Raw genomic sequence first — 16,665 nt, 5'->3', positions numbered from 1 at the left:
GAAGTTTCAGTGTTTTCAAATGCAAAATAAATGGCCCTTTTTGCAATTATGAAAATCCCCATATAGCAAAAAGAAAAAAACATTGCAGGGAGTTAACTAAATCAACTCACAGACTGCAGTGCTGTGAAAATGAGTTAACTTACCAAGTTCATATTTGACTCTTCAATGTTTATATTTAAATAGGATTCATCTTTATTTCAGAATGGCTCATAAAACAAAAGGTGCTGATTTTCTTTTCAGCTGAAAATAAAAATTACTGATGCAGTTCCATCTTTCTCACCAGGCAAACAGCCACCCAACCAGGGGAATCATCTGCTATAAAAAGTTAAAGGAGGTGCCTAATGATTTTTTTTTTAAAGTATTACTGAGAAAAGTGAAATAAATATGTAGTTAGGACAGGAAAAGAGACTCTTGTTGCAAGGGAGGTTTAAAAAATTGCCTATGAAGCATGCTAATTGAATTTTTATGGGTGTTATCATTGCAGGGTAAAAAATCAGGTGAAATAGGCAAAAATGAACCTGCCTTTTATCAATAAATAATGATTTAATATTGTGCTCAAGTCATGTGAACAGCAGATTGAAACTGATTTAATTAGGCGGAACAGTAAAATTAATTCCCAGTACAGTAAAGTGGATATAACTGGTAATATGGTGATACTCAGAATTATAAGAAAGGAAAAGTATAAACATTCCTTACATTTTTATAGATCAAAGCAAAAGTAGTGCTTCCTTTGTAAATTCAAAATTATTTCTCAAGTTGAAGAAAAGACATTTCAGAAATACACATGAAAAATGTTTACTCTGAATTTTCTGTCCTCTAAGCATTTGCAGCTTTTCTTGGTTTGCAAAATGCAATATATTTCATATGAGTTGCTTCTATTTCAGCTCTGGGGACCCACACTGTGTAATCAGGCGCCACACCAATGAACACCGCAGTCACTAAAGCAGCCATCCTCAGTTATTATGTAAATAACCTCCTGGTTTTAATGAAAGGAAAAGTTTCAGGCAAAAATAAAGCATCACGCTCAACTCTGTCTTAAGAAATAAGTTCCAATAGTCCACAGCTGTAATATTAGATAGCAGCTTTGATCACTCCTGTACAGCCACCTGTCAGTTGTTGTGGTCCCACTTTTGTAGGACCTTTTGGCAGTGCTCACAGTTTTTCTTCTGTGGAGCTTATTTGAACTTTTTCTGACATGTCCAGGAAAAAAAAAAGTTTTTTTCCTTTCAGTTTACTTTAGACAAACGGCTTGATTTGCTAACTCTCTGTATTTATTATTGTCTATATTTATGATGCATTTGTGTAGCGTGTGTGTATTTGTATAATAATAGTGATAGTTTTTGTGGTAAGCAAAGTTCAAGAAATGGATATTGTGTTTATTCTGGAATGGTGTTATGCTTGGTCAGATTTATCTTCTCTAGGAGTACGTTTATAGGACTGGTCCCAGCTTTCCTACCAATTCTGTTCAGAGAGCATTTCAGTTTGAGCAGAAGTAAGTGCAAGTGGTGCAGAGAATAACTGAGCATGGTTTGTACACCTGGAGCTGTCGGTTCCTTGTTGTTTGTGACTTCCAGTTCATTGCAAACCTGTTACCTCTTCCATCAGCTACAGGTGTAGGTCAAGTGATGCTATCAAAGGTGCACACCAACGCTTCAAGTTTGTGCAGTTCATAGTAAGTCAGTAGAAGCTTTTGTACAGGAACTTCACCTGCTCAGTTTTGCTTACTCAGTACAAGTTACTCAATCGTCCCCATTCCTTGCGTTTATTTATGGGCGCTGCAGAGTAGCTTCTCTCCGAAGCTTGTCCCAGAGTATTGTGAATTCCTTCGTTCAGGTGTTTTTCAGAAGGTTGTGCTAGGAGAGGGACCTCATACACAGACTACTTGTGTGTGGCACAATCATAAACCACAAAAAAAAGAATATTACATATCCAAATTATGCAGAATATCAACTGATTTCCTATGTTTTGTTATGTCTTTCTAGCATGCCCATTACTTGCTAGGTTTCTACTCTGAATGCCTGCATGCATTTAATGAGAATGCATATGAATATATATATACTTATATATATATTATATATATATATATATATTCATAATATACTTATGAAAATAAATTAAATTAGCACATATCACAAGAGTTCAGGCTTTTCAAATTTATATATTCCAAGGCATGTTATTTAGATATAAACCGTGCATATGGAAGAGTCCATACAGTGCAAGAGTCCTGCCTAGTATGGCTTTACTGTATTGAAGTTTCATTTTTCCCCTTAATTCATGTAATTTTTTTTTTTTTTTTTTTTTTTTACTTTTGTGTGGAACCCAAGTTTAAGAAAACTAATGTGAGTTACTAAAAAAGAAGTTTTGTGGTGGTCTTCCATTTATTTGCTCTTAATTGACCAAAGAAAAGAGTAACATCCTTTTTTTCTCTACTCCTGATCTTTTAGGTCACTCTGCAATACGGTAAATGCTTATGGCCTCACCTGTAGTAATTGCACAGAAAACTGCACCTATATTCTTTTCAGTAATAAGATCACTTTTCTAATGGACCTATTGATGCACCAGTTGACGGTATGTAAGCACTTTAATTTAGACTTTTTGTGTGTGTGTTTCACAAACATATTAAAGTACCTGGAGTGTAAGAGCTCCAGGGGATGCATGAGAATAAAACCTGAAATTAAAACAATAAGATTCTTTTGTTGTATGTATTTGGTAAGCTGTATGTGCTATACTTCTATACAAACAGATATATTTGCTTCTCCTAATAAATTCTACAGAAGCATACATACCAGGAACTCCAGTGAGTGGACAGTGTTCCAACTTTAACCCCTTTCAGGGCTTTCTTCTCTGATTCACCCTGTAGCAGTATTTGAAGTACAGAATGTTACGAATTGTCTGTGTGTGTCCAGTTCTGCTGTGTTTCAATACTGAAAAACCTAAGTCAGTTCAATATGTTGCTGAATATGTATTTACTGACATATTTAAATAGCAAAACTCTTTGACTGTGGAAGTTTTAATTTTCCAGTGTTTCATTTAATTTGAAATGTCATTAAATATTTTATTTGAAAACTCATTTTTAATTCATAGTGACCTGCTCATCATAAGATATTTAGTCTTGGTTTTCTACTTATAAATTGTGTGTATGTATTTTCATGAGCCAAGCAGTTTGTTAATTGAAAAGTTATGTACGTACTTTAAATAATTCAAATGACGCTGTTAGACTCAACAAGCCATAGGACTGTTGATGAACACTTTAAAAAGATAATCCAAAGGTCCTTGGCACAAACAAAGAAAACAGGAATGCAACCTGTGCGTTCTCCCCTAAGTAGCTGCCAGCTCATTGTTCTTCACCAAATCTTTCCAAGAGGATTCCAGGTATTAGATTTCAAATATACTTAGTGAAAGGTGCGTGTATTGTGCTGGGCCAGTCACAACACTGCTCGCTCTCTGCAGAGTGAGCCAGAGCACAGGCTCTGTGCTTAATTACACAAGAGATGAAATCCTTCAGCACTTCACAAGTGACAAGATTCATTCTGATGCCAGACACCTTCCCTTTTCTCGGTGTAGCACTGCACAAATGACCAGTCCTTCTTCTGAAAAAATACAGAGGGTGTTTCTAAGAAAATCTTGGCCACCTGAGAAGCCAGAAATACTGCATAAAAGAAATTTACTATGCTTAAAGCTGTTCTCAGTCTGTTGCCAAACACTACCATTGAATTGCAGCAAAACTGTAATTAAAGCCTTAAGTTTCCCTTGATCCACAGTGGACTTTTCTTTCCTGCACATAAAGTCTCTTATGTTCTCTTCAGGCAATGTTGGCCCTTGAACTGGGATATCTTCATAATTCTATGAAATATGTATTTAAGTCAAAATAAATAAAGTGCTGCGTTTCTAACTCCAATTTCTCTCTAGAAAATGTAAGAAGTCACATCAAGGTTGAGTTTTCCGTTTTTAAGAAAAAGAATAGGACAGATGGAAAGCACTTCTTTTAATTGGATCAAACTCTGAACACCAGAATATTAAAGGACACCCCCTTCCCCCCCCAAAGCATTTAACTGCCTGCAGTGTTCAGAGTTTAATGAGCTGTACGGTGCTGCCTCTCTCGTGTATCTTCCTACATACAGTGGGAAAATAAACCACAAGCAATACTGGGAGTAAAAAAGAGAACATACACTTGCAAGGTTTTAACAAATTGTGCTAATATTTGCTGAATACAGAAAGATTCAAGTTCTGAAAAAGCTTTAAATATATTCTTAAATGCAGCAAGTATCAACCTTACTTTCAAGTAATATAAGGAGATTATAGTTTTTATTTTATGCCTCCAAATATGATTCCATGTCAGCTTCACTTCCTAAAACTCAGGGCTATCCATTTTAAAGAATCAGATTTAAAACAATCATTTTTCATTGGTGGCAAAATGTTCATTTGCTTTACACAGGTGTAATATATTTCTCTTCAAATAAAATACTACTTGAAGAACAACAATTTTTGGTTTCCAATGAGAGCATGGGTACCAAAGGATCATTGATAGAAAATCAACTGTATTAAAAAAAAAAAAAGTGAAAGCTTTATCCGTACCTTCTGAAGCCTGTAGACTTCCCATGCAGTTTCCATTTCTTCTGTTCACTAGCTATTACACTGAAAGTCCAACATCCTGTAAATACTATTTTTAAAGCATACACTTTCCAGAATGTTTTTGAGGCAAGCCCAGTGATGACTAGCAATTGAATGCTTTAAAAAACTTGAACTTTCCATTTAGGTTTAACAGCTCAATATTTGAAAGGATTCATGGCTGTGAAGGATTATACTGTCTACAGGAAAAATAAAAACATAAATGAGTTTTCAGTGATAGCTCTACATTGCTAACTGGAAACTGTATATTTTTGTTAGTTAAAAAAAAAAAAAAAGGCACATCAATATACAGGAGTGCTTGTGGTGACATGAGTCAGAATGGAGTAGCATTTTTAGCTATATTAAATGTGTGCCTAAGTGCTTTACTGGATTGGGGCCATGTTGTTCAGCATCTTGCCGGGTTAAGTCCTAGATGCTGGGCACAGCTGAAGAGCTGACAGCAGCTCTGCACAAACAAGGGATTCCCTGCACAAGAGGAATTCTCTGCTGAATGACTGAACTCTTTTATGGAGACTGTACCAGAACTGAGAATCTGGTCATCAGAGCCTTTTGTGTCAAGAACTGATTTAAAGCAAGTAAGAGTCTTGATGATGTCCAGTCTGGGTGGTCGTCATAAATGGTAAAGTACTGATGAGATGTTGAATGTGTCAGATGACTGAACACTGGTTATGTTTTTCCTGTGTTTCCCTTGTAATTAAAACATGCTTTATACCAATTTACTTGACAGGTCATTTTAGGTATGTAGTTACTTGTAGATTTGTCAGTTAAATTGTTAAACCTCTTAAACCTTCTAAATAGAAGTGGGGAGTGTTTTAGTGTTTACTTATCCAAAACCAAACAATAGTTTCTATGAATATCATTAACTTCTGTCGTAATCAACAAACACAAATCAGATCTTGAAAGCTTTCACAATTATACTATTACATCTTATGATTTCCTACCCTCTTGCTCAAAACAATCATCAACATGCAGTAATACATCACTTTTTCCAAGCATCCCAGTTAATGTTGAACATAAATCTTGACAGGTTTTCATACTCTTCTATTAATTACTTCTTCAGTAAGAGTTGATTTTTTTTGTTGCTCATTGAGTTCATATAAAGGGAAAATAAGGTAGGAATGAAGCTCAATTTCTCCTATTCTCTGTAAAACAGTATTTCCTTTTATCTCCTCTCTGACATAACACCACAGAAAAAAATGCATTTGTTCTCACTTTGCATTAATACACCCACAATATACACATTTTTCCCCAAAAGTCAAATGTGAAAAACAGATCTGTAGTAAGTAATGAATTATACTGTGTCGTATCTATTTATTTTCCAAATTAGGAGGAGAAGTTTTATACTGAAGCATGAAGTTATCTAACTACGAATTCTATATTTAGAATATAGAGTTCTCATACATCCAACTAGAAGTGAAAAAACAGACTTTATCTGTTTACAGTATATTCATTACAGCAACCGGAACGGCCTACTGCAAGATATTATTAAATCTTTTAAGCAATGTGTTATAAATACTTTTTTTTTAGCATAGGTGAGAAAGCAACGAATAACATTTGTTAGCCTTGTTTTTAAGATCTTGTGTTCCTAGTACAAAGTTGCCACATTTAAATTGATTGATACCTTACAAAGCCTAATCCATCTATTCAGCAGGCAACTGGAATCATTAGGCATGAATGAATTATTTTGCTCAGCAGAAGTTAGTGGAGTGACTTAGTTATTTTTCCTATTGAACTTGAATAAGCAGCTAAAGACTTCTCACTTGCTCACTTGGCTTATCACCAGGAACAGACTACTACAATGAGTTTTAAGTACCAACAGAAGGCTCAGAGCTAATGAATAATAAAGAAATGTGCATGTTGTTCTTTGTCACCAAGTGTTACCAAATCCCTACTGATACCTATACAGGGAGGAACAATTTCCTGTGATCTCACTCGCATATATAGCAGGTATAAATGATTTCAACCTGGAATGAAAATAAAATTCCAGCCGATACTGATTACGGGTTATGGTGTGGAAAGTCTCAGGTTTTCTTATAAAATTGCCTCCGAGGAAGTCTGTTGGTACATGGAGTCCAGCGCTGGTAAGCACAGTGAACGTAGCTGGGACCCCTGTGTCTTGATTGATGTAGCTGTGTTGCCAGTGCTCTCTCTGTAAAACTGCCCAGCTTCCCCACACACCACGCTTACTGTTTGGAGGTTTCTCCCTGTTCGTCTAACAGGGCAGAGTTTCAGCTGGTCTAAATTATCTTGGATTGCAGAAATGGGGAAAACAAGCAAAAAACATTCCACAAGGGTTTCTTCACAGGTGTTTGGATCCTGCATATAGATTTGTTTTCAGATTTACATGCTGTACATCTGAACATCTCTGCTGGTTTTAACAGTGGGCTCTAGATAAATACTAGTGATTAGGGAAAAATAAGTTCTGTTCTTCTGAGGTCTCTTCAGTGAGAGCTGCGTGTTGTGCTTCATCTGTGATTATCATCTGTGATTGACAAGTGCAATGGTCATAAGGTGGAAGCTAACTGAATACCTCTTCATAGACTGGAAAAAAATTGCATTCTCCAATATGCCTCATCAATGCTACAAGTCCATCAGGGATTACATCTCATTGCAAAGATCATTCCTATTGCCAAAAAGTGTATTGCCTTTTTCTCTGAAGAACAACAGATGTGTTTGGTCTATCACAAGAACGTATGTCTTCCAAAATAGTTATTTTTGCAGGGATGTTGAGTAACCAGTTAATGGTACATTGTTTTTCCAGAGACAAGCAGGGGATGGCTGTGCAACAGTGAAGGCTGTTCCTTCCACAGAAGAGGAATCTTTTCTCTTATTACTCAACACTTCTGTATCCTAGACATATGTCTTTGTGACAACACAATGTAGTACTCAAAATCAACTATTTCATTAGTTCATTTATTCGGTTATTTAAAAAAAAAATCTTTTGTTAGTGACTTATCAAAAATTCACTGTATGTATATTGTACAAAAAACATTTTGATGAAATACTCTACCACTGTAAAGCTTCATTCAGTTCTCATGTACTAAATGCTATTTTGAATTGATTTATGATTTCAAATGATAGTACCTGTTTAGAGGAGTATAGACCTTTTCTTTTACCTGAAATACTTAAACGTCTTTCAGTACTACTAGAATATGCTACTTAATTTCGCTGTACTCATATGCAACTTTCTTAGTGCTTTTCTATGAACTTTGGTTATTCTTACTGAATTGTAGCTGTCCTTTTTCTTTTTTTTTTTTTCCTTAGGTTAATGTTCCAGATGACCATAATGCTACTTCAGGAAGAAGTGCAAATAAGCAGGTGTTCGAAGGTCTAACAACAGGACTTCTGAGGATAACTGCCATGATTTTCAGATGCCTAATCTCCAGCTTCCCAGATGGGAACAACTACTCTACAGCACTGAAGATAATACAGGAAGTGAAGAGCAAATCCTCACAAGTGGAAGCATTCAACAGCAGAGTCCAAGACCTGATCAGGTTTAAAAAACATTTTGAAATGTTTTTAATCCTACTTTATTACAGAGGATTAAAATTACATTAATTTAAGAAAGGAACAAACTTCTTTAATTCTTAAGTTAGTAAAAGTAGTGTGTGTGTGTAGTGTAGTCAAAAGTCAGTCTAGTGAAGTGCTAAATTCTCAATCAAAAAGTTCTTCAAAAAATTAAGACAAATACAGAAAACCAGAAATCTTTTAGTTCTGAAGTTTTATATTCATGCAGAAAAAGAGATATTTCTATATTTCTGCATGGAGAAATATCAGGATTACTGTATATCTGTGGAAGGTAAAAATGCATTGTTTTTTGAGTGACATTTTATAGATGAATTTATTTACACTGGCTTTCAGAAGTTCTTTGTGCATCAATAGGCTGTTTGGAATTAGTCCTAGTAGCAAATATCACTTCAGTTGTGTTCTTTCATCTAAACCATTAGACAAATAAAATGAGCCCCAGTGTTAATCTCTTCCATACTCTGCACTTTTTCTTGGTTTCCACAGACCTTGTTAATCCTAACATTTTTAGCTGCTGGATGGCTTATATAGCATCCTAATAATTTAGGTTTCTATACTTTTTTTCCTTTTTGTGTCCTTTCTGTAGGTTTCTTCCCCGATTAGCATGGAGTCAGGTTCCTTTTTTCCATATTTTCTCTGAATTCTCTGTGCCTGACTGTATGCCCTTTCCCCTTGTGATTCTGGATAACATGCATGCCTTCATGTCAGTTTGCCATACAATATGTACTTCCTGCTACAAAGATTACCCAATAATTTCTATAATTTGATTTCAGCTCTTAAAACGGATCTATATTTTAATAGCAATTTTCCTTTCTAAGGATATGCCTTAAGTAAAATTTCAATCAAAATAACTCAGTGAATCTAGTAGTAGAGTAAAAGAAAATGCATTGTTTTGCTCATTTTTACTTGAAACGTTCTAGTTCTTTGGTTTTAAAAAAAAAAAGACTTGAACCTGGACAAAAAAAAGTTATTTTGACTTGTGGCTGTCCCCATGATAACTATTTAATTTGGTATACTCAAGTTTGTAATTAAAGCCTTCATGAGCTGCCTGCATTGAAAAGGAATTTCCCTCAGGCTTTGAAGGTAGAGAGAATATCTTTGTATTAGATCAACAGTACAGCTGGGGCTAGATTTTAGATGCTACTTTTCAGGTAGTTCTCAGAGTACAGCTTTTCATACAGTTTTCACATGAAGTTTTTCATACAGCTCCTGAGGAGGAGAGAGCTCATACATAATTAGGGAAACTGATTTTAAAACCACTGCATCTTGTATTGCTAAAGTGGGAGAGTACCTAGCAAGACAGATCAGGTTGGTAGAAAGGAAAAATGTAGACTTCTGTTTGATTGTTGAATGTTGAGTTTGAGAACGGGATTGAATCCTTTGTGTGACATAACATTCCTATGCAGTGCTACACAAAATCTCTTAAACTTTTTATGCATGTTCACTAATTTATGAATCCTAACTTGAAAGCCGGATTTGATTTACAGTAGTGCTGAGCACGTTGAACAGCAAGTCAGTGGGAGCTATACTTCAGAATATATGATGTCCTATGTAATGCCAAATACTGTTAAAACAAGATCATAGGTCTCTCAAATACACAAAATAAGACATACATAGATTTAGTGTGTTTGTGCTTCTGTTTCTTACATGGAAAATGTGGGTAATTCCAGCTCCTCAGCATACAGGGATGCTATAAAAATAAAATACATCATGACTGTAAAGCTTACAGGTAAAGTATTCTTGAAGTACTGCAGAAAAGTGAGTGAGAAAATTACTTTATCTTGAAATCTCTTATTTCTAAAGTATAAATTTGACGATAAGAAATTGTAGCATTCCTTTTTGATACTTACACTTGATGATCTCACACCCATGAATTAGATTGCATGCCTGAAATCTAATGTATTACCTCAAAATTTGGTAAGCATGACTGCAAACACCCTAAAGCTGTATGATTAGCTAGCCCATTTATTTTTGAACCCCACTACAATATTTACCTGAATGACTTCTTGTGGCATCAAATTCTACAAATTAGATACTTTTATATAGATCTTTTTTTAAAAAAGGTACTCTGACCAAGTACTTTTTTTAATAGACTGACTTTTTCATTGTGGCATTTAATGTATCCTAAATTCCTGCAATTTCTCATTGCTAGTAGTTATTCTGATAACCCTTAAAAAAAAAAAAAAAAAAACTGTTCTTGTTAGCAGATGCTCAGAATACATTTCTAAGGCTGCTTATACTCTGTCATGATAATAAATGTATCACGACTTTAAAGTCTTTGAATTATATACAGCCTCATGGCCCACAGCAACTTCACATGGAAAGCTCCTGTTCACTGAATTTCCAGTGTATATGTGTCACGGTTAACCCAAATGATCCATTCTTTTTCTGTTTCAATCAAGTTCGTGGTTGTGAGTGTGCTTTGGGGTTTGTTATGATTTTATTAAGTAGTGTAGGCATTATAAAGCTAAAGACAAATCCCTTTGCTTATCGCTAATGCCTATTAAGTAAAGTAAGAAATGCATTATTCAACAATATACTGTTTGCTAAAAGTGTATCATTTCAGTAGTAAATAATATAAATAGTCATCAGTGCATCTTCAGCCTTCTGAAGTGAAATACTGGTGGCATGCTACTGAAACTGTGACACAGGAAGAATTTTCAGGCTTTTCAAAGTCTGGTGTGATGCTGATGGATACAAGAAAGGACAGCTGGAGGAGGAAAGCAAAACAAACAGTTGCCATAGATACCAGTGACCTCTAAAACTTAATTGTTCTTATGTAGCCTGCTTTCTCCCCAAACAGGTTTTGAAAGAGTGTGAAATTTCAGGATGTTGTATTCTCCCCATTTAGGAATGGGAGGGTGGGAGGTCTGCTTATTGATATTGCTGCTGAACAGACATCTGACACTGGCTGGGCCAAGCACAGGTATACCCTTAAGCTAGGAAGACATGTGAGAATCCAGCTGGGTCCCTCACCTGAGGCACTTTAAGGGATCTGTTTATAAATGGAGAAAGAAAGGCACGATGACAAGGTAATAGTGCAATTACGAAAAAAAAGAATAGGCATTTCAAACTAGTCAAAAACAGACAGATTGTATTATTAATGAGAATCTTTCACCTCCAGGTCATTGTATCGTGTATCCTTATGGAATTGATTAAATGAGAGTTTTAGGAAAATTGGGGAAGAAAGAGGAAAGTCAATTTTTTTTCTCCTATATGGGAAAACTAGACCTGATGCATAAACAATTGTTTACATGCTGGGTGTCAAAAGAGTAGCCAAATTACTGAAACTATGCTACTGTGGGTGAAAATACTGAGATGGAGACAATAGATTAGAGAGCTTTGACATTCCACTCGTCTGTATGTTCAGCTTCAAGGAAGGCAGTGCTTCGTGTGTCTATCATTGACCCAGGTGCCCTTAGAGAGTAGTCCCAATAGACTGAAAGCTGGCAGCTATTTCTTCTCTGCTAAAAGAGTGGCTGCTGACACCACTTGGTATCCAGGTGTGGGTGTAAAGTAAGGTGGACAATGAACACATTTTGTAGAAGTCAAACGTTTTTCCTAGGGAAAAAAGGAAAAGAGCATTGACTAGAATACTTGTGCCTTTTTGTAAGTAATTGTCTATCAATGTTAGCTGCATTTTATTTTCTCCTTCTTGCTTTCCCCTCCTATATCACGGAGAGATTTCCAGCACTCAGCATTTCTCTGTGACTGTGATGTATCTAACACCCAGCTCTGTTCCTGGAATCACTGTGCTAGTACTGGAGAGCGTGTTTATCACTTGTATGATCAGGTGGATTGCTTAGATCAAAACCTGCAAGAAATCTAATGCTAGTAGCCTTTCATGTTGCTAAACAGAAAAATCAAACTTACCTGAGCTATTTTAACTGCTGTATTTCAGCAGCGGTAAGGATCTTTCGTATTGCAGACTGACTTCTTGCTTTACACACAGTGTATTTTTATTCTAAATTACTTTCATTGCTTCTAAAAGCTTTGTGTCAGCAGGTTAAGCTTTGGCAGAAAGTCTAGCCCTGAAGAGAGGTTAGTCTTTGAGCAAGAAGGATACCTGGAAAGTGGAGAGACTTTCTTCCCTAATCTTAGAAGTCCACGTTTTTTCAAAATCAGACTGTAAGATATGTGGAAGAAAAATTTTTTTAATTAGTATTTGTATAGCCACATGGGACATTCATGATCTAATGAATCTTTATTTAGTAGAATCATTACTTTAATAATATTCCATACTTCAATCGCATCAGGATGCACTTTATGTCGTAGAAACATGCAGACAATGGTGTTTCCATCCCAGGGAATCCCATAGTCTCTAACAAGTGGAGCTGACAAGCAAGTAGGTAGAATAGCTGATAGGATGGAATAATATCAATAATAGGAAGGTTTAGAACAGACTGTCAGTGTAAAAACAGCAAATCCGTGTCTGAAAGCAATCCTAGTTCCTCATGTCTATGAAGTCAGATTGAGTCGCAGAATATAAAAGCAGTTCTTCAGATTTTGACAAGAGATTTCTCCCAGTTGCTAAAAGTGGAGTGGAGGAAAACAAGGAAAAACAAAGAAACAGGAGAAAGAAGTGATTGAAGCTTGAAATTTGTCTCCACAAAGGAAGTTGATCTCACATAGTCAGCAGAATGAACAGTTGAGATGGGGTAAAGTCTGAGAAGCTGAATGTTTGTGGTAGAAAAAGGTGATATCAGCAAAGTGATGTGGAAAAAAAAAAAAAGACCCGTGTGCACTGTTTAAGTGGTATCAATAATGATCCAATTGTGAGAATAGCTGGTATAGACAGAACTTGGTGTCAGTGTACAGGGACAAACAATTTTTGGCATGGGTTTCCAAGCTCTTAGAAATTCAAAGAATCTTCATCAACAGAGAGGGTGGTGATGTGACCTACTCTGATAATATGAAAGAAAAAGGTAGCTTTTTGTTTTAAAAAAGAAATGAAGTCACTAACATGGTTTTCTCTGTGTTGAGTTTTGGTTGAGCTCCTGAGGAGGCTTTCTGATCCTTCCTGATAGTGGGAGGTTGTTACCTGTGTGTTCTTTTAGTCTGCACTAAAAGACTGTTAGACTGTTGCACATAGTCTAGAAAGAAAAAGAAAAATAAAAAATAATAAAAAAAAAAGCTGGGCAGTAGTTGTTATGATATACGTATTGCAATAAAACGTTATCTGTGTAACATCATTGTCGTCTTGAGTTAGTGTGTTCTACCAAGTTCAACTCTTCATGCTAAAAAGAAATTGTGCTGCTGCAGAGCTATCAAGACTATTATAAATCATTTAACTATGGCAAAATTCCATTGTCCTTCTAGGACTATGGTAAAATAAACACTTACATTCATCTTTCTTGTACAGTATAATATAAATTATCGTGCAACAGACAGTTCTCCTAACAAAAACTACTGCTAGCTACAGAGTACCAGATTTTAAGTTACTGTAATTTGAATTGTTTTATTGAACCCTTTAAGAAATCATAACCTACATTTTGTATGATTTGATAGTAGAGGAGCAGAAATTACTTTGTAAAGTCATCAAAACTGTCACAGGACTGTTTTTTAATACAATTTCTCATCTGTTTCTAGTTATGTGGTGAACATAGGATTGATAGACAAGTTGTGTTGCTGTTTCCTCTCCGTTCAAGGCCCCATTGATGAGAATCCAAAAATAGCAACTTTTCTACAAAATGCCACAGCAGTGTTGCATGGAATATGTCAACTGTGTTTTGCTGTCAATGGAAGGTAGGTGCATTTGGTCTCTCATCTCTAATATGTTCATCAGGCAGCAGCTGGTGTAACTCCTTGCCAACACAGCGTTCATGGAAGTGAGCATTCTGGTGAGATTATTAAACAGAACCCGTCTTAGTTGCACAGCAATAACTGGTAGAGAAACAGTGCAGGAAATTCACTCTGCTCACCCTGTCACCACTGAATTGTATTCAGTTACCCACACTGTGTCTTGATTCTTGTAAGTCATTTATGAGAATTAAAAACCTTATCTCCTTTACTCATCGTTACAGAGAGGGTTTTGTCATTATTAATTTTCAATGACCAGTCCTAAGGACTTCAAGAGATATTATCAACTAAAATCAAGTCTTAATTGATTTGTTTTTTTGCACAGCCAAATTCAGCTCTTGTTCTTTAAAATACCATTGCAAGTAAGGGAATGATATTTTATGAAAAGAAAAGTATTACTAGATTTGTCGGAATTTTCTAATGCAAAATGTACATTACTGGAACCTAACTGAGGCTGACGAGAGTGTGCATTTGGTACATTTCTGTCAGCAAATCTGGAATTTTGCAGACTTGGACAGCCTGGCTCTGTCAAAGTCTAAATTTCAGAGCTTCAAGGTCCATGCATTAGAACCTGCCACTATTAGACTGTTACATGTTTCAGGGAAGATGATGCTGACAGAACTTGACAATGAATGCCTGAAGGGAGAAGTGATGCTAGTGCTGAAGAACAAAAATTAATACAAAATAAATTAAGAAACAAAGCTGCAGGTAAAAGTTGTTGCTGGTAACTCAGGGACACAGGCACATGGAAAAAGAACTACAAGAAATATGAGCCCAAAGAGACCATCCCAACTTATTGAAATTTCCCTTTCTGAAAGCTGCCAACTTGGCATTTTACATTCCAGGACAGCACTGCCAGAAGTCAAATGCATACTAAAAAAATTCATCTTTCTCTTAGAGGAATAATAATTCTAGCTACAAGAGTGAGTAATATTATATTTGCAATTTCTGAAGCAGGCCTATGCTTAACCCAAGATACTAGAGATCTTTGGACCCCAAAATAATACAGCACTGTGCAAGTACTTCTTTCAAGAGCATCTGTACTTTGTAGCAAAATAATTTCCGAGGGTTGAGCATTTTTCTTCACAGTCACATCAAGATGTCTGATCACATAACAGCAACGCTTTTGATTTTATCCAAAGGTGCTGGTGGTTCTCGGTTTCCAGGTTGTTCTTTTGAGCATGGAAAGAAATGAGAGGAATGAACTTGCATATTTCAAAACTGTTGCCTTTCACTTTTAGATCAAAAGCTATAGTGTAACTGATTTAAAAGGCAGCTTAAATATCTTTAATCACCTGATGCACTCTCATTGAAGAAGTGAATGTGGAGTGTAATTCTGCCATGTTAGTAACTCCATAGTATTCAGGATGATTTAAATGGAGAAAAAAATGGTTGCCAAATACAGGTTGATACGTCAGAAACAGAGTTCAAATTTATTGAATTCTTAAATATGTCACAACAAAGTAGTGCATTTTGTGTGGTACATGATCCGTAGCACAAAAGACGGGCTCTCTATCTGAGAAATCGTTGCCTCTTTCATTTGTGGCAAATAGCGGTAGGAAGCAGTGCAGCCTGTTCAGTCAGAATATGCACTATTTCTGAATCTCTGCTCAGTTGATACATTCCTCAGCACCAAACCAGCATGCCATGTCATACCCCTCTGTATATTGGAGTAATTAACCAATCTGTTCATAATGCCTTTGATATTGTTATCTAGAGGAAGAGAAGTCTAGTCAGTAGTACCAGTTCTCTGACACTGTAGCACAAGAAGTTTTGCCAAAATAGATACACTGGTATTAGGCTTTCCCCACTGTTGCAAGAGCAATTTTAAATTCATCTTTTGTTGTATCCCCTACAAATACTGTTTCCAGGTTGGGAACTTCTTCCTGCACAATTCATTTGGTTTGTTTTTCTGATAGGACTGCTTTAGGCTGTTATTTCTCACATAAAATGTTGTCATCCCATACTAAAGGCATTAGGGTATTTTTGTATGGTGCTCTCTGTACCATGTGTGGATCTTAGCAGTGTGGTGGGACGTTGCTAGGATTTTCTCACAAGGAAGTTGTTCACACCTGGACCTCCAGGCTCTCAAACCATCCACAGTGCCTGCACCAATGAAATCCTTTACAAGCTGGAAATGGCCAAATGCTGGGTGATCCTCTTCACTTGCTTTCAGACAGCACCAGGCTGTTGTGACCTTTATTGCAGCTCTAATCTAGGCTATCCATAGAGGGACAGAAGTTAAATACTGTAACTCAGGTTTTAAACGATTAAGAGATCCTGCCCTGTGGGTACAAATTGTGTATTTCCAGAGCTCAGGTGTAGGAAAAGCTGCCAATCCAGACTTTCCTGTCTTCTCCACAACACTATTTCATGAAACACCAAAATTTAGCAAAATGGTTCTTACTCAAGCTCTAAAATGATATCCAATGTTTGCTTGGCACTTACTTCATGGAAAACTATTTTATAGCCTGGAAAGAGTTTTCAGCCAAGTTCCTACCTGCAGGTCTGTATCAGCAACTTCATGCCAGACAGTCCACCTCCTTGTTTTAAAAGAATGATGACCTTCACTGTTCTGATTCTGTTTCCATTAATTGATGAAGATCTACAGGTTGGAGTGGTTGCAGGCAACATGTCATAACAATAGTGATTAACAGAGAATATTGTCAAGTTTTATCATATATGTATGTCAGCGTGAAATGTTAAATGAGG

General features: G+C 36.2%; 1 protein-coding gene across 8 annotated transcripts in view; it reads left to right on the top strand.

The window, feature by feature from the left end:
* Window positions 1-16,665, top strand: part of SCAPER (S-phase cyclin A associated protein in the ER) — a 159,653-nt gene that overhangs the window by 112,314 nt on the left and 30,674 nt on the right. For all 8 annotated transcript variants that reach the window (XM_072043465.1, XM_027465593.3, XM_027465591.3 and 5 more), the window contains 3 exons: window positions 2,445-2,568; window positions 7,894-8,123; window positions 13,744-13,899. In XM_072043465.1, the coding sequence (XP_071899566.1) occupies window positions 2,445-2,568; window positions 7,894-8,123; window positions 13,744-13,899 (510 nt within the window). The remainder of the gene's footprint in view (window positions 1-2,444; window positions 2,569-7,893; window positions 8,124-13,743; window positions 13,900-16,665) is intronic.

Source organism: Anas platyrhynchos, chromosome 11, assembly GCF_047663525.1.
Source record: "Anas platyrhynchos isolate ZD024472 breed Pekin duck chromosome 11, IASCAAS_PekinDuck_T2T, whole genome shotgun sequence".
NCBI classification, from domain to species: Eukaryota; Metazoa; Chordata; class Aves; order Anseriformes; family Anatidae; genus Anas; species Anas platyrhynchos.
Note: the sequence above shows the minus strand (reverse complement) of the source record. Positions and strands in the feature narration are given on the sequence as shown.